This window comes from Muscardinus avellanarius (assembly GCF_963383645.1).
Source record: "Muscardinus avellanarius genome assembly, chromosome: 17".
In the NCBI taxonomy this organism is placed as follows: domain Eukaryota; kingdom Metazoa; phylum Chordata; class Mammalia; order Rodentia; family Gliridae; genus Muscardinus; species Muscardinus avellanarius.
The window spans coordinates 14,109,023-14,128,346 of record NC_137803.1 but is presented as its reverse complement, the minus strand read 5'-3'; the positions used below and the strand labels follow the sequence as shown (position 1 = coordinate 14,128,346).

Here is a 19,324-nt window from a genome sequence, read left to right as displayed (position 1 = left end):
TAGGTTTTGTTTTTCACTATTTTCTTTTGAATATTTTCGTTACCATTGTTTGGTGCAATCTCATTGCTTGTGAAGGTCTGAAAGTACCTCCCCAAAGACTTACTGACTCTCAGAGATTAGGCCAAAATCACGACTGGTAGTTAAATACTACTATTTTAGCTTCTAGTTTGTGTAATTTTAAACTCATAACCAAAGATTAAGTTCAAATTCCTTAGTGTTGATTGGGAAAACAGTTGCATTGAAGGGAAGAGAAAAATATTGTCCATACACTAGATGGATGGCCGGGTTTCTACCTACGACGGGCATCAGCGGGAACACGGCCAGGAGCAGAGAGAAGAAGGTCCAACTCAGGGAGGCGACCTGCAATCAACAGGAGAGTTACCTTGGACACACGGCACAGAAGCCTGCTTCAAGTGTTTCACAGACTGCATGACGGGAGTAAAAGGGAAATGCAGAACCACATAGCTGTTTACTTTAAGAAGTAATATAGGAACTATCTGGGAAGGGCCCAGTTGGTACTAGTACAGAAGAGGCACCGTATGAGCATTAACTCATTAATTCTCAGGAACCTCAAGAGGCAGGTTTCATTATTCATAACATTTCAGATGAAGAAACTGAGCTCAGAGAAGTTATAATGAAGTAGTATCAGGCCCATAAGTAGCAAATGAAACAGGCAGAATTTAAACTTGGGCCTGATATTTCAAAGCAGGTGTTTCATTCATGCTATGGTATACTAGATGATAACATCTATAAGAAAACTGACCTATAATAATAATGACATCTTGATTGATCCTAGAAGGGAAAGAGGTAAAAATACCTTTACAATTAGTTTAAGAGAAAAATTGTCAATAATCCCATTAGTGAAAATTTTTTGTAAGTTCTCAGAGGGTAGAAAGAAGGTATTTCTATCTCTTGATATCTCCATCAAAAAGTACCAAAGTGGAAATGTAAGAATTTCTACTTTTCTTTGTAGAATTACATTGTAATTCTGTACCTCACTAACTGAAGGAAATCATGAGTAATTTTAATAAGCAATTCTATTCCTAAAATTCTCTCATGAAGGCAGGCATGAAATCTCTTATGAAGCATATGCCTGTAATTCCGGTACTTGGGAGGCTGAGACAGGAGGATTGAAGGATTGAGGCCAGCCTTAGCAATTTAGCAAGACTTTTAGCAACTTAGTGAAACCCAACTGAAATATTAAAAAAATAAATAAATAACAGGGCTAGGGGTGTAGCTCAGAGTTAGAATGCCTTGGGTTCTATCCCTAGCATCCAAACAAACAAAAAATAAATAAACAACAAACCTATCATAAATACAAACTCCTCTAGGAAAATAAAGAATGGCTCAGGATCGAAAAGGAGGTGACTCCTCGGACCCACATTCAGAGTGTGGTCCCGTAAGCCATTATGCTGTTCTGAGAAGTTCTTGACTGTTTCCATCATCTATGTATCTAAGGCTAAAGGAATTCAGGAGGTGCTTTTGAGAAGGACAAAGAGGTTCACACAACTGGCTCATTCTGATACAAAAGTCTAACTGAATCATTGCAACCTAAAGCTAATGTCAGTCAACTTGCCAAAGACCCAGGCCCCATTATCTGCCGTCCCTCTGGTATCCCCAATACTCCTTAGCTCAGACACATTAGAGAAAACATTCTATCACATTTTATCAGAAACCCCTTTCTGTGCTTGGCTAATCTCACTTTAATGTCTCCAGGTCCTTCCATTTTCTTGCAAATGATGTAATTTTGTTCTTCTTTATTGCTAAGTAAAATTCCACTGTATGTGCTTCTGATCATTTTGTAGAAGGGTCAGGGAGGAGGAAGACTGATGTTCATTAGTGGAAATACCACCGTCGACTATGTATACACAGGTGAATATGTCACTGTCACGCTGGGCACTTGGTACTGGGAGCAAAGGAAATGGAGAGGGACACCAAGTGCTGTGTGCACGCACGTCATTGTCAACACGATTTACATTATGATGTAAGACTATAACACACCAATCAAAGCAAAAAACAAAAGGCTCTTTTGTGTTTTGTACTGAGGATTGGATACAGGGGTATTCTACCCTACAGCGACATCCCCAGCCTTTTTACTTTTTTATTGAAACAGTCTTGCTAAGTTGCTAGGCTGGCCTGGAAACTCCTGAGCTCCTCCTGTCTCAGCCTCCCAAGTACTGGGGTTACATGCATGCACGACCATGACCAGCTAGGACCAGGCTGTTAAAGACACATTCTACCCTTTTGCTTAAAAATAAAACAAATACTCATGTTAAATACCTATTAAAACAAAATATCTACTTATCTGTCCTTTGTCAAAATGAATCCTTATACCTTTGCTCGAGTCCACAGCTGAGTGAGAAGTGGCCAACTTGCAAATCCAATAAGTCCAGCTGTAAGCATGTAGCGGTAGAAAAAACTGAGGACCTGGGAATATATTCCAAGGAAGAACAAAAAATGAGGTCAGTTAGTACTAGTTACATATATATGAAAGAAACACAAAAATGTTGAAATCTGGTAAGGTACTTACTAATATTTCAATTCCCAACGTAAAGACCAGCAGGTACCCAGCAAAAGGGCAGAGAGGAAAGGTCAACAATGTTGTGAAAAGGTCCTGAATAACTTGAAAGCTGTCATAAGAGATTGTTTATGAAGAGCATTTATACTCTATATTGAATTTAAACATTAGTCATATATAGTAAAAAGTGAAACTTTTGCACAAAGGTAAGATTAGATTATTTTTCCAAATACAGATTATTTAAAAACTAAGATGAACTCTAAGATATTTGTTTCAATGGCTTTACTTATATAAAAATTTTGAAATCTATATTAAAAAAATGTAATTTCTGAATTAATTTGAAAATGATCACAAAAGTTTGCCTGACCATTATAAACATCGATGATAATAAATGAGTCATATTCTATCTTAAACATAGGTACATATAATTACAAAAACAATATTGGAAACAAAATACAATGAATCTAAATGAACATAGACTAAAAAATTTTTAATTAATCTATGGAAACATTAAAATCTCAACCATATAACTGAAATAAAGATAGGTTTTCTTAATATGGACAGAAACTATCTTAATTGTACTTTTAACTGAGCTAAATAACCCTTTCCAAACCCAATTTAAGATATCATTAATTGTACACTAATTATAACTCTGAATTTATAACCATCAAAAATGTATTACATCCTTGAGTACTTTTTACATTTCATTGCTGGGAAGGCAAACTTTAGCATTTGTAGTGCATTAAGTGGGTAATTATAAAAGGTCAGCATCGTTTGCTTTATGACCTGTTTCTGATTGAAAACAATGGCTGCTGAATGGTAGGAAAATATTAAGGTGCCAGGCAAAACTAATACAAGTCCAAAAAAAAAGAGTATTTTTTTTGTTTTCAACAGTGAATAAGTACAGAGAAACAAGAGATTACTCTGTATAATCATCTAGAAGAATTTTTTTTAGAAGAAAATGAACTTTTTATGTCTTGTTTTTATATAATCTATCAAAAAATAAAGACGGAAGGTAATATACTTTCAAGATCACCTCTTCCTTTGAACTTAAACATATATTTATCTTCATAATTAGGAAGTCTAATAACTCAGGAGGGGTTCTGTAGTTGAATAGTGCTTTCCTCAAGGATAAAACCTTTCAAAACTATAAAACCTAGGAAAATGATATTACAAAAATTCTGAATTAAATAAACATATCTAACAACCCCTCTTCCTTCCAAATTTAGAGTAGCAGTATATTCCTTGATCAGTATCTTTCTGCCTTATATAGTTAAACAGTTTTAAACATTTTTTTTAAATTTATTTTATTGGTGCACTGTATTCATACATCATAGTGGGATACAAACTTTTGTAGACATACATGCACACATCGCCCAGTCAGCCCCCACCCGATCCCCACCCCATTCCCTCCCCATCCCTCCTTCCCATGCTTGGTTAGTGGTTGACATCTAGTATTATAGCAATTTATCCAAAATTAAAAATGATAATCTCACATAACAGTTTCATTTGTCTGATACCAAGCTTTTGATGACTTAAAGATAACATTTCAATATTTCTTTTTGCTTTCTTTCTTACCAGAGAATATTTTTTTCTATTTTTTTAGGTGAAACTATCATATATTTATATATTTATTTTCAGAAAAAAATCTATCCTAATATGGAATATGGATTCTAGATACCCAAAACAATCTTGAAAAAGAACAAAGCTAGAAGATATATATTTTCTGATTTCAAACCATATAAAGCTACAATAATTGAAACAGTGTAGTACTGTTCTAAAGGCAGATATATAAACCATTGGAGTTAAATACAAGCCTAGAGCTAAATTCTTCCCTATATTATCAAGTTATTTTTGACAAGGTTTCCACGAACATTTGGTGGTGGAAATATTAATCTTTTAACTAAATAATGTTGAAAAATAATAATTACATGGAAAAGAATAAAATTGGACCCTTACCTAATCCCATATACAAGTATTAACTCAAAATAGATAAAAGACCTAAATATAAATCTTAAGACTATAAACTTTTAGAAGAAAATCTGGGTCATAAAACCTCACAACATTGAAATTGGCAGTGATTTCTTGGATATGATTTCAATGGCACAGGCAACAGAAGAGTATACAAACTCCCTAAAAAATAAAAAAATTATTGTATATCCAAAGACAATGTAAACAGAGTTAACAGTTACTAATAGAATGGGATAAAATATTTCCAAATGCTATATCTGAAGGCATATTAATATTCCAACTAGAAATCCTAAAAATTAACAACAATAAAGGCAAACAATACAATTTAGAGATAGGTAAAAGACTAACATAAATAATGAATCTCCACAGATAACCAATCTTAGTTGTCTGTTGGATGGAAATTCTTGTTTCTCTGGTTCTGGTGTGTGTTACCTATTTCTTCTTTGTAGTTAATCTCTGAGTATTTTCTCTAGTGCTGGTTTTGAAGACATAAATTACTTCAGTTTCTGTTTGTCATGGAAGCTTCTTATTTCTCCATCTAATTTGATAGAAAGGTTTGCTGGGTAGGAAATTTTTGGCTGGAAGTTGTTTTCTTTCAGAGTCTGGAATATGTTACTCCAAGTCCTTCTGGCTCTCATGACTTGGTTTGGGAAGTCTGGAGTGATTCTAATTGGTTTGCCTCTGAATGTCGCTTGGCCCTTGGTTTTTGTTGCCTTTAAGATTCTCTGCTTGGCTTCCACATTGGTCATTTTGACAATTATGTGACGTGGGGATCCTCTTCTCCGATCCTGTCTAAAAGGAGTTCTATAAGTTTCCTGGACCTGTGTATCAACCTCTTGCTCTATGTTTGGAAAATTTTCTGCTATTACTTCCTTGAAGAGTTGTTGATCCCTTTGGTTTCACTTTCTTTTCCCTCCTCTATTCCAATTATTCTTAGGTTAGCTCTCTTAAAATGGGCCCATATTTCTTCAATGTCAGATTCCTGCTGTTGGATAATTTTTCTAGATTAGAAACTATGCGTTCATTTTTGGAATGATCATCTTCTAAGCGTGAGATTCTGTTCTCCATGTGGTCTAATCGGTTGTTTGTGCTTTGAATTGAGGCCTTTACTTCATTAATTGCATCCTTTATTTCTTTTTGGCTCTCTCTGAATTCTTTTTGAAGCACCTGTATTATTTCTACAGTTATTTTCCTGATTTGATCTCCTAGAAATCTCTGATTTTCTGTTTTATCGGGTTCTGATGTTGTGGGGTTGTGGGCATTCATTGCTCCAGTGTTATTCCTCTTTCCCATGATTTCGGAAGTTTGTGCCTTCTCTGGGTTCTTCCCTTGGGTCACTATGACTTCACTTAAGGTGCTCTGGATCTCGAGTCTGTGGTATCTCAGACCCCACTATTCCTTTACTGGGTTATATCACAGAGTCTCCGACCCAGGGAGTCGATAGAGGCTGCTTTAAACTATGGGGGGTGCCAGGTTGCACGTTCTCCTATGGTGTGATATCTCTGCCACCACCACTCCCCCACTGGGTCAAGTCCCAGGAAGTACAGTACTGGGATTTCTCCTCTGTGGCCCGCAATTTGACTCACTGTTCTTGAGTTCGCAGATGTAGCTGTACTGGACTCGTTGAATTCGCTGCTGCTGCCGCCGGTGGCAATATGGCACTGCTGCTACGCCCTCGGCCGTGAGGCTGACTTATTTCTTCTTGGTTTTGAATTCCACTCTGAGTTCTTGCAGCGTGTGCTGAGCTCAGCCACTGGGAGCTTTATATGTTCCCTGCGCTGAAAAGTCCCGCCTGGCTGTTCCGCAGTGGCTCACCTCGGCCGTCCAGTGAATTCACCGCTGCCGCCGGCAGTATGGCACTGCTGCCGCGTCCTCAGGTGTGAGGTCGGTGTATCTCCTCGGTGGCTCTGAGCTCTGTTCTCAGACCGCTTTCTCTCTGGAGCCTGGTGATTTTTTTGTTTCTCTGGTGATGGTGTTTTCTGGCTATGAAAGGCGCTGATTTTGTGGTAATGGAGATTGGTTGTTAGCGGGGCTCTTAAGCCCGGCTTTTCTCGGTCGCCATCTTCCCGGAAGTCGATATTTATTCAGTTTTAAACATTTTAATAGTATCTTTATTTTTATATCTTAAATTTGTAAACATTTTTAATACTCCATTTTTTAAAAGACAGAAGAGCAGTCAAAGCTGGACTCATCAACAACTAGAATAAATATGCAGGGTCAAGATGCATATGTTAGGTAACCATGAGGATGCCCCAATTAAGAGTTTCCATCCTCTCTCTGCTTTCGATGTATAGTTTCCTGAGAGGGTACTTTGATAAACAAGGCTAAGCTTATATTCTAGTTTGCTGGTGCAAATACAAAAACCAATAAGATCTACTTCATGATTCTGACTGTCTCTAAGTATGAACTAGTACCATGTTGTGATGGTTTTACTTAAAAAGCACTTAAGGTTTACTGTAAAACCTTACTTTTGATGCTTTTTAATATGATAAGAATCCTTTTCTTTTCTTTGTGGGATCAAACCCAGGAGAATTCTACTCCAAGCTATACCCCGGTCCTTTTTCATTTTTATTTAGAAACAAGATCTTGCTAGGTTGCTGAGAGATAAGCTACAAATATCAAAGTTTTCCTTCCCAGCAATGAAATATAAAACATACTCAAGAATGTAATACATTTTGGTGGTTACAAATTCACAGTTATAACTAGTGTACCACTGTTGCTGAGACTGACCTTGAATCTATGATCATATTGTCTCAGCCTTCCAAGTACTGGGATTACAGCCAGGCACCACCACGTCCAACTGATCACAACCAAGTTTATATTCAAATTGTGAGGAAGTATTATAAAGAATTTAAAGTACTTACATCACATATGAGTACTATGGACCAATCTCCAGTGGCATACATTACTACATTCAATTTAACTATAAAGTATCATTTACCTAAGCTTTACATAATAGCCATGAAGAGGGATACAAACATTTATGGAAATAAAACCAGTAAATTTCCTTGTAACACATGAAGAGGTTCTGATATCTGAGACGATGAAACAAGTTCAAAACATAAGTTACTTTAGGACTAGTACAGTTGATATTACGGTTCTTATTTTTTCTTCTAATAGACACACAAAGAAGGAAACAAGGTAACTGCTACTTCAGTGCAATAAAGATGAAGTCAAAAGGGAAAGGTAGGACAGAAAGGATATTTATATGCAACATTTATGCAGTTACAAATGAAGTAAAAGGGCTTCAAGATTTGAGAGGATTATAAATATCTTTGATGACTTATGATTCTACTGGAATGCCTTTTAAATACAGACTTAACTGTCAGTGAAGTTAAGAACAAGGAGCAAGATGCATTACTCACTCTTTCAGGACTGCATACCAGATTGGCACTGGCAACAAACAATATACATAATAAGTCCAGGGACAGGCTTGAATCAGCAGGAAAAATGCTATTATAACGCCAAGAGCTGCAAAACTACAGGGCAGGAGCCGGCTTGGTTGCTGAAAAGCAAACAAAACAATGAACCACTTCCAAACCACGCTACTGATAGGCTTCTGAAAGAGACTTTATAAAGTGAGACTCCATATTACTTTCTTTCAATGGTTCTACATCTGGATGGTTAATCCAAGGGTTGCATCAAATAATAGACCAAAAAAAGTTTGCCATTGCATGAACATAGTGAAAAAGAAAAAATGCTAGATATCTTGCAATTGTACGTTGGCAATTCTGAACTTCAAAGTGACAGTGGGTTGTTTGCAAGTCACTGGTTCAAAACTCTGAACAGATTTCTTCCTAGAAACAATTTTATAAATGCTGAATGATTCAACTGGCCCGCTCACAAAAGCCTATTTAATCCATAATGAGCTATGGGACTAAATCTTCATTCCGAACAATGTTTCTCTCTATTCCAGCTCCACCCTGACATGCTGCCCATGCGTCTGTCTCCTTTCCCCGAGCACAGTAGGTTCATTCATCCTCCCTACTCTTCCCAGCCACCTGCCACGCAAGGGTGTTCCTCAATGCAGCCCCGGGTCATCTCCATGGGCAAGGCCCCTGGAAGTGCCGGGACAGTGCACCAGTACAACTGTGGGGGACAGACATTCCAGGAACTAGGAAAAGAACATACTTATGGAAAAGTGGTGATACTAATAAGAGTTCTGGAAACAGGCATTAGAAAGGAGAGCAAAGTACAATAAATGGTTCCAAAGAAAGGTTAAGCATATTTGGTGAAAAGAAAGAAAGGGGTGGGGGGACAGAAATGGAAAGGTAATAAAGTGAATTTTTCTTTTTTTTCTTCTATTCCATGTTTTCTCTCTGTTGTTCCCCTGTTTTACTGGCCAAAACCAAATGAAGTGAGAATTAGAAACGCTTCCCAGAAGTAGGGGAACTGAAGGAAGAAAAGGAGGAGTTTTTTTTCCCCATTTTTATAGTCCTTCCCTACTGGCATAAAAATGTTACCAGAAATAAAGTGAGAAATGAGGATAAATTAGGGCATAGTCCTAAAAAGGAGCTATAACACAGCACTGTAACTAAGGGTCTAAGCTGGACAGATCAGGTTTCACCTCCTGACTGTGGTTCTTTCTCACTGTGTAAATCATGAGCAAATATAAAACCTTTCTGAGACTTAGTTTTGTCATAGCTATAAAATGGGAATGATAATTTCTTGCCTACTGAGCAATGTTGGCAATGCTTAAGTGAGATTATGTCAAGAGCTTAACGAAAGGCCTGGGATGTGATTACTGATTAACAAATTATGGTTACTAGTATTAGTTTTATTTTTATTCTCTTCTCTCCTGCTTCTTCTCTGCATCAGTCCCAGTAGATAAAGAATTCTATCCGTGAATAGCACTGGAAAAAGAGATGTGAGCAACTGCGAAGGTGGCCCCACAGCAAGAGGACGGGGCTGGGGAGGAGGGACACAAAAGAAATGGGGATACATGGGGTCTCTGGAGCTAAACACGGCGGAGGCAGCTGTTCATTGCGAGAACTAAGAATCAGCTTGATGTCATTTTGAGAATAGTGAAATACTATGAAGGGAAGTTTACGAGCGTGTCTGAAGGGTTAGGGGTGTGGTAGAGTGCTTGCCTGGCATGTGTGAGGCCCTGGCACACAAAGCTTACATCACCAATACTTGACAGTGCCTCTCAGATTCTAGAGGCCATTTTTGATTTATTACTATTATAGGCAAGTGCAGTGACCAGTCATTTTTCTTGAAATGTAGTTTTCTACATCTCCCCTTAGTAAAGTTCTGTACTTAATTTTGATAGAGTCTTGGCTTCTCTTTTGCTCTTGCTAGTTGAGATGATCAGATTCCCACCACAAGGGGAGGGGGGGAAGGCTGGGTATTGTGATAAACATTTACAATCCCAGTGCTTGGGAGGCTGAGATGGGAAGATCAGAAGTTTAATGACAGCCTCAGCTAGTAGTGAGACTATTTCAACCTAGTGAGACCGTTTCAAAATAAAAGTAGGACTGGGGGTGTAGCTCCGAGGTTGAATGGAAGTGGCATGTTCTCCTTGGTAAATGGTGGCTAGCAATATGTTTTAAAAGAGTAAGTTTCTTAACAAAGTAAAACTATATGTATATATTGTTATATTTTCTCTGTTTAAAGATGTTTTGCCTTTTTTTCCATTGTAAACACAGTAAAGTAGGGATATATTATTAATATAAAGCTAGAGAGATAGTACTAGAAATTTGTATTTTAAAAAATTGAAAGAAGCTGGGTGTTGTGGCGCACGCTTGTAATCCCTGCACTTGGGAGGCGGAGACAGGAGGATCACACTGGTTTGAAGCCAGCCTCGCTGGCTTAAGAGACCCTGTTTCCAAATAAAATATAAAATAGGTCTGGGAGTGTAGCCTAGAGGTAGAAGGGTTTTATCCGCAGTACCACCAAAAAAAAAATTGAAATAATATTCACAGAAAAAACAAATATTACATAGAAATATTTTGAGCAAGTGATTTTTATCATTTTCCAATTCCTAAACTCTTAATACCAGATAAAGTTAGATATATTGCTTTGAAGTAGTTTTCTGATTACCTGACTAGAAAGATATGAAATACTTACACATGTTAAATAGCTATAAAAATAGAACAGAAATAAACATCATTAAGACTATAAAACAATTTAAATAATTTATACAGATATCTTTAAAACCCTCCTATGTTATAGGGCCAAAATTATTAATTCATCTTCTTAAAAACTGAAGAAATAAAAATAATAGGAAAAACATTCAGCACACTAGAATAAACAAGCAATAAATCAGAGTTCATTTAGTACAATGACTGATATGTTATATGAATTTGTCACACATAAATTGCTTGAATTTCTTTCCTGAGTCTTAGTGATTTTTACACCATCATTGGAATCTTCATATTTTCTGAACCTACCTTAACTTCTTTCCTAACACCACTCGTTAGGTTGGAATGTGACTTAATGATCAGCAAAGAAGCATAAGCTATCCATCCCATGAAACCAAGAGCAACATTGGTGCCCAAGAAGAATCTGTCATAAGTGTGGTAATAGGACAATCCTCTCAATGCAAGCTCAATCAGCTCCTTGCAAAGGGACACCTATGGAGAAAAAGGTATATATAACTTGCACGTGAATAAGAAAACCTGATTTTCAAACAGATTTAAATTGCAAAGCGCCTAGCCATTGTGGTAAGAGTAAGCTACTGTAGATGATGGGTTCAGAACAGATTTTAATTGTCTGAGGTTCTCTTTACAAAGTATGAAAACAATTCCAGAAGAAAATAAATGTTTTAATTATGACAAGGAGGGGCACTGTTTTTTATCATGTGTTTTTATCGGTGCATTATAGTCTCACATAATACCGTAAATCGTGTTGACAGAGACATACACGCACACAGCCCCACTTCCCTTTTCCAATACAGAGAACTCAGACTGACGTTGCTATATTCACTCATGTACACACAGTCAATGGTAGTGTTTCCATTGATGAACCTCAGTCTTCCCTCTCCCCTTTCCGTAGACGCCTCCCTGGCCCCAGTGAGGTTTCTCCTCCATTGTCTGCAGTCCCTCTGCTATCCCAATTACTCCCTAGCTTGTGCATATTAGAGAAAACATATGACCCTCCACCTGTGCCTGGCTAATCTCATTTAACATAATGTTTTCAGGTCCTTCCATGTTTCTGCAAATGACATAATTTTGTTCTTTATTGCTGAGTAGAATTTCATTGTGAGTATATCCCACAATTTCGTAATCCATTCATCTGTTGATGGGCAACTAGGTTGGTTCCATAATTTGGCTATTGTGAATTGTGCTGCTATGAACACGGGTATGCATATATTACTGTAGCTCTCTCATTTCAGCCCCTTTGGAAAGACACCCAGGAAGGAAGAGGAATTTTAATGCAAACTATGATATGCATAGTATTTAAAATGACTCATTTTGCAGAAATGATCTTTCTTTAGACCCAGGCGTAGTGGCACATGCCTGTAATCCTAGTAAGTACTGGGCAGCTAAGACAGGAAAATCAATAGTTCAAGGCCAGCCTCATCAACTTAGTGAAACCTTGGTCCAAAAAAAAAAGGGGGGGGGGGCTGGGGGTGTAGCCCAGTGGTGAAAAGCCCTTGGTTCAGTGCCCAATATCCCCTCCCCACACACAAAACAAATGATTTTCAGATGAAAGAAATGAAGGTTCTTTACTACTGGTCTCAAAAAATGAACAAGCCCAGGCATGTGTGTACACCACTCTTTAATTTTCTCAAATCAAATTACCTAAACCTGTTATAAGACATCACTAAAATAGCTTACTATTTTATAGAATAGCTCACCATTTTAAAAGCACAAAAATATTACTTAGGTAATTATAGAAAATGAAAATAAAATTATTTTCTCCTGTAGATTTTGTGAAAATTTGACAAAGAAAAAATGAGTGAAAAGCATAGGGTAGAAAACAGAGAGTGAAAACTTCGGTATGAATCATTAGACTTCTTTTTTTTTTTTTTTTCCTGGTACTGAAGGTTGAACCTAGGGCCTCACACATGCCAGGCAAGTGCTCTACATCCCACTCTTTTATTTTGAGACAGGGCCTCACAAAGTTGCCCACACTGTACTGCAACTTTCAATTGGTTCTCCTGATTCAGCCTCCCTCATAGCTGGGATTACAGGCATGAGCCACTGTGCCCAACATCATCTGACTTCTGATTACAAAAATGACAAATATGTGGTATTCTAAAGTAGTATACTTAAGAGAGTGATAGTAACTTGAAATTTATTTCTCATTTAAAAAATGATTATAAAGTTCATTTCTAATGCTAACCCAGCAACATACCCATAATATCTGAAATAAAGAGTATGTCCATGGCTACTTAGGAAAGCTTGGCCTATCCCCATCACCCATAACTTGTCTTTCCCCACCCTGAAGTGCAAATCAGTTATTTGTATCAACAAGCCTGGATACTTACTACTTCATCAAACTTTCCCTGTTTTATGTACAGTCTTGCTTTTCTTAGCATGTCCACCTGTTTAGAATCAGAGAGCAACCTGCAGGGGGAAAAACAGGTTTAAAGTGTTTCCTCCTTTCAATTATGTTTTTTCCTTTTGTATATTCTTACTTGAAAAAAGGACAGTGGAAATTAAGAAAACAAAAAATGAAACCAAGAAAAAAATGAAAGAAACGGTAAGTTAAATTATTTTGTTGGTGACTATCTGAACTTTTCTAAGCCATAACTTATAGTTACACTTGGTTTTCTTTACCCAAAGTTTCAACTGTCCAACTATTATCAAAGTCATACATACCATCTTCATAGAGAAATGTTAAGATTTGGACAAAGACATTCTGCTTAAAGCAAAGCCACTGGTGGAACATCGAGTGAGTTCTATCTGAGGGGGAGAGTTCAGAGACTTCTTTAAGAACTTGAGACGTGTCTAGAATACATAAAATACATAGAAATCTTCTATGTATTTTTGGAAAACACATGAACCATAGGAGCCTATTACCTCTCTTAGGGTTCTATGGAAGACCCTGATTAAGAATCTGGGCCTACTCTTTTACTTTTTTCCCCCAATCTACTGTTGTACCAATTGTAAAACAAACAAACAAAAAATACCATGATATAACATAATAGAACCTCTGTTTTTCATAGATCTTCTAACTCAGGAGAACCCAATCACTGTGTTCTCATGTTTCAGACTGCTGGGAAATTCTCCCCACCTAAGTTCACTGAGAAATGGAAGAAAAAGTTTCCAGGTGGTAGAAACATATGAAAGAGAAGTAATTTAACTCCAAAATGTTGCTTTGGCCCACTCTCTGTACCTTCAGATACCAAACATTTCAGAATATTTTCCTGGAACACTTAGAAATAGATTTACTGAGCCAAAGTGCACAGACTTTTTTGAAGACTATATCTAAGTTAAATTTTCCAAATTCCCGTAAAAGCCTTATAGTTTCCTCCTTCCCCTTCCTTTGACCCAGTCAGCTTCCTAAAATACAGATTGAATCCTCTGACTTCTTTGCAGCTGATATGGGAATCTTACTGTCTATTTCATCAGTTCTCATCTTCCCAGACTATTGATGACTCCTTCCACTCCATCTAATTTCCCATTATCCAAGAGATATATAATGGTTAAACTCTTTATTCTTGGGCCAGCGAGGCCGGGATCAGAGCCTGCCATGAGGCTAGGCCAGTGCTGGGGCCTCTGAGGCCGGGATCGGAGCCTGCTGAGGGGTTAGGCAGGAGCTGGAAACAGAGAGGCTGGGATTGGAGCCTGTTGTGAGGCAAGGCTGGTGCTGGGGTCTCCAAGGCCAGGATCAGAGCCTTCCAAGGGGTTAGGCTGGTGCCGGGGCCAGCAAGGCTGGTATAGGAGTCTGCCGTGGGGCAAGGATGACGCTGGGGCCTCTGAGGCCAGGATTGGAGCCTGCTGAGGAGTGAGGCTGGTGCCAGGGCCAGCGAGGCCAGGATCGGGTCCTGCCATGAGGCAAGGCTGGTTCTGGAGCCAGCGAGGCCAGCATCAGAGTCTGTTGGGTGGCCAGGCCAGTGCCGGGGCCATCAAGAGTGAGATTGGAACTTGCAAAGTGGCATACACAGAGAAATTTCACAGAAAATAAAAAAACAGATGCTTTCTCTAATATGCAAAAACTAGGAAGAAATGGCTAATAGGATGAGATCTAGTTGAAGAAAGGGCCCTATAGAGGAGCAATTAAGATGACCAATTAGAGGGGATGGGATGGGGGAGGATGGAATCTCTTTAAAACTCATGATGTATGTAAACAAATGTATCAAAGTTAATCAAGCATGGGATCCAATCAAGCATGGGGTCAAGGGAGGGGGAGGGAATGGGATGGGGATTGGATAAAGGCTAAATGGATGATGTGTGCTTGTATATCCTCACAAATCTTGTATTCCATTGTGATATATGACTACAATGCACCAATAAAATATATATTTTTTTAAATATTAAAAAAACTCTTTATTCTTCACCTATCTTGTATTCACGTTTAAACCCTGCTCGTGAAGAGCTGCCCTTTTCTGTTTTCGAAAATCAAATTTTCGTCATCCTTTTTCATTGATTCCAAATCTCACCTTACACCATTAGCACTTAAGTGTGGTCTAATGATCAGTTTATTTCTCTCAATTAAATTTTATCTTTTGAATATAAGATAATATGTAATACTTCCATTAATTTGCACAATAATACTTAGCCAAATGCTAAGCACATAAAATAAATCAGTAAGTCTTAATTGATTAAAGTGCCAGGAAAATATTATAGATCTATAAAGGGAAAAAATAAAAAAGATATACATTGCCATTCTTAAAGTATCTAAGGATTTGCTGAATTAAATTCAAATATAAAAGGAAATCTTTTCTGAAACTAAATTACTTGAGCTGATTTAATAGACTTTATCAAGTAAAATATTAAGGATGAGAGAAACATGGCAAAATGTTAACCGGGGCTATGGATACAAGAATTTTTGTTGTAGTCTATATTCTTTTCAGCAGGTTTAAATATTAAAATTTAAAATGTTGTTAAGGTGGGATACATACATACAAAGCTACATCTTCAGCCCAGCAGAGGTGAGGCCTTAGGAAGAATGAGAAAAGGAACTTGCCTGAGTTACACTGTTTGGGGAACTCAGGTAAAGAAACAAGGGCTAAGTCATAGTGAGGTTATAGGAAGGTTGTAAGGGAGCTAAGTCTGAGCTTTGTGCAGGAGTAGGAAGAGAGTTCCTGAAAAGCAGACCGAAATTCTGATAGTTTTATGATATATAAAAGGCAAAAACTAGCCGGGCGTGGTGGCGCATGATTGTAATCCCTGCGCTTGGGAGGCTGTGACAGGAGGATCACACAGGTTCGAAGCCAGCCTCAGCTGGCTTAAGAGACCCTGTTTCCAAATAAAATATAAAATAGGTCTGGGAGTGTGGCCAAAGATAGAAGGCCCCTGGGTTCCATCCCCAGTACTACCAAAAAATAAAAAATAAAATAAAATAACATAAACATGAATAAATAAAAGACAAAAACTAGTATTCAGAAGCACCAGAGGAAAAAAGCACTCAGAAAACACAGCAAGCTCTTACTTGGGAGGATTCAGAATAGGAGCAGGATCAACTAAAGGGTCCAAAATTAACTTTCTTTAAGGGAAAGCTGAAGAAACCATCTAATTTAATACTGGACAGAAAGGCTTCAGGAATGAAAATATGCTCTGAGATGCTAATGAGGAAGAACTTGTTCTTCCTTCTTCTTTTCTGGTATTAGGGATTGAGCCCAGAGGTGCTCCCCTGAGGTACACCTCCAGCTCTCTGTTATTATTACTTGACTTTGAGACAGGGTCTAAGTTTTGCTGAGGCTTTGTGTGTTGGGTCCTCTTAGCTCAGCCTTCCAAGTACCAGAATTGCAGGCATGTACATCCATGCCCAGCGCCTGCACCTCACCCCCTCAGCTGTTCTTACTCCTGAAAAGTAAATTGACTTCTTTGGTTTAAGAATTTTTGCTTAGAGATTTATAATGTAAATTTTCATTTAAAAAAATCAGGCTGAATGTTGACATTTAAGAGTTCAGACAATGATATAAACTATAACAAGATCCTTCGATCTACAGTTCTACTTTTCCTGATATAATACAAGTTATAGATATAATACAATATGTTGATAAATTATTCATCTACAATTTAAAATCTCTGGAATATTTGCAGCATTAATTATCTCTCATACTCTTTTAAAGAATAAGACAGTAATGGAATGCACATTTTTATGAATATTGAAGATTCTAACAGAAAAAAACCTTAATAATTGCTGGGTGATAAAAATGTATTGCCAGATGGAGGAACACCGTGAGCTGAGAGAAAATAAACCATGTCTTGGGTGAAAGACAAAGCACATTACAAACTAAGTGGCTGGGAAGCCAATCATAATATTAATTTATCAATGCAGGTCTCCCAAGGGTATTATCATTCATTTCAATGCCAAATGGAGTTTCCAAAATCAGGGTAAAAATGAGAACTATAAGACTGAGGGAGACCAGAAAGAATTGCTGTACACTAAATCAATTCTATGCTGGCTTATGACTTAAGACTGTGAGCATCTGATAGCAAGTTAGCTTAATAAGGAATATAACATTAACCAAATCTATCCCATTTTTTAGTTTTAGACAGAAAAGAAGGGAAAGTTTGGGCAGTGAGGGTGATCTAGCAAACTATGATTGTTTGGTTTCTATGTTGAGATAGTTTAGTTGGGATACTGAGGTTTCAGATAAGAAAAGATGCTTGAATGCAGATGGAAGGAAATTTGGAAGAACACAAAAAAAGGAGACCTATTTTTTTCATATTAAAATTCATCACATCTTTTGCAACTATAAAAATGGGAGAAAAAAAGTAAGCCAAAACTCTCGAGAAAAGATTTTTTAAAATTTCTCCTTTTGCCGGGCGTGGTGGCGCACGCTTGTAATCCCCGCGCTTGGGAGGCGGAGACAGGAGGATCGCGCAGGTTCGAAGCCAGCCGCGCGCTGGCTTAGGAGACCCTGTTTCCAAATAAAAATGTAAAAATAGGTCTGGGAGTGTAGCCCGGAGGTAGAAGGGCTTCCAGGAACCCCAGTACCACCAAAAAAAAAAAAAAAAAAACTTTTTTCCCCCCATAGGGCTGGAGGCGGCTCAGTGGCACAGCAAATGCCCAGCATGCATGAAGCCCTGGGTTCAAGCCTTTGATTCCTAACACTGCAAACAAACAAACAAAAATTTGGTAAACGAGAAGAAATGTTTACCAGATTTCATCAAATTTACTAAAAAATTAGCTAACACTTCCTTTAAAGAACTAAAGCTACTCACCAGCACAGCATTTGAGGCCTAAGGAATGATGGAAAGAGAGCAGGAGATGAGGAGAGAGAACATCTGGACTTGTGTTCCAGGTCCACATCTGACTAGCACCAAGCCTGAGACCTCAAGTCTCGGTTTTTCATCCCTAAAGTAGGGAAAACCTTGTATCACTCGACTTACTGGTTTCTAAGAATGATATTTGTAAAATGAAAATCTAGCCGTGCCTTTAAATCCACTATTTTGAGGACCAATTCTCAAACTGATCACAGAGATAAATCTGGCCCCTGCATCATTCTATTGTTCTTCCCATATTTCTTCAAATGCCAGATGTTAATCTGCCTTAGTGCATCTTCTTCAATAGCATTTAAAATTTTTTGTTTTTTCCTTTAAGTATTGTGTTCCATGATCAAGTCTATCTTCAAAATAGGCAAAATATATCCATTTCTTTATTTTATATTTTGCCTAATTTTCTTTGATAATAAACTTTATTTCTCTTTATGTGTCTCCACATAAGAATATAGTCTAGAAAATTATGAACTATAGAAATGCTTATATCATAAAAATATGTTCTCATCAAAAAGCATGTAATTATCTTAATAACCGATAAATAAAAAGCAAGTAAAAAATAAAAATCACAGTTGGGCATGGTAGCACATGCCTATAATTCTAATACCTAAGAGACTGAGGCAGGAGGATCGTAGGTTCAAGGCCAGCCTTAACAACTTACTGGGACCCTCAGCAACTTAGCAAGATCCTGTTTCAAAATAAAACAGGGAAGCTGGGCATGGTGGCGCACGCTTGTAATCCCTGCGCTTGGGAGGCAAAGACAGGAGGATCACGCAGGTTTGAAGCCAGCCTCGCTGGTTTAAGAGACCCTGTTTCCAAATAAAAATATAAAAATAGGACTGGGAGTGTAGCCCAGAGGTAGAAGGGTTTCCAGGAACCCCAGTACCAATAATAATAATAATAATAATAATAATAATAATAATAATAATAATAATAATAAAACAGGGATGGGGGTAGCTCAGAGATATAATGCCCTGGGTTCAATTCCCAGTACCACATATACAGAAAAAAATTCACAGATTTTACTAATGTTAGCATTTTTATTTAATTTCTCTTTTATGATCTTAATGCAGTTATAATCATACCTAATATGTAGTTTCATAACTTATTTTTATTTATGGTTATCTTATAAACATCATGCTAAAACTTATTATCATCTGAAAACAGAATATTTAGTTGGACATAGTGGTATATGCCTGTAATCTCAGTACTTGAGAGGCTGAGACAAGAGGATCTCAGTTTGAGCCTCAGCAAATTAGTAAGACAGCAAACTAGTGAGACCCTGTTTGAAAACAAAACCAAAAGAAAAAAAAATTAAAGGGCTAGATATAGCTCAGAGTTAGAATTCCTTTAGGTTCAATTCCTAGCGTCATTTAAAAAAAAGCACAGGATATAGCCAAGCATGGTGGTGCATGGTATAATCCTAGCATTCCGGAGGCTGAGACAGGAGGGTCGCTATTTGCTGACAGCCTCAGCTACTTAGTGAGGCCCTCTG

The 19,324-nt window shown here is 37.6% G+C and overlaps 1 protein-coding gene across 1 annotated transcript in view; it reads right to left on the bottom strand.

Moving 5' to 3' along the window:
• The window catches only part of PIGN (phosphatidylinositol glycan anchor biosynthesis class N), a gene marked incomplete at both ends in the record, with an annotated part of 98,152 nt that overhangs the window by 47,396 nt on the left and 31,432 nt on the right, over positions 1-19,324 (bottom strand). Inside the window, 6 exons of the mRNA XM_080714674.1 lie at positions 269-360; positions 2,335-2,427; positions 2,531-2,630; positions 7,855-7,994; positions 10,882-11,064; positions 12,924-13,002. Coding sequence (XP_080570800.1) covers positions 269-360; positions 2,335-2,427; positions 2,531-2,630; positions 7,855-7,994; positions 10,882-11,064; positions 12,924-13,002 — 687 coding nt within the window. The remainder of the gene's footprint in view (positions 1-268; positions 361-2,334; positions 2,428-2,530; positions 2,631-7,854; positions 7,995-10,881; positions 11,065-12,923; positions 13,003-19,324) is intronic.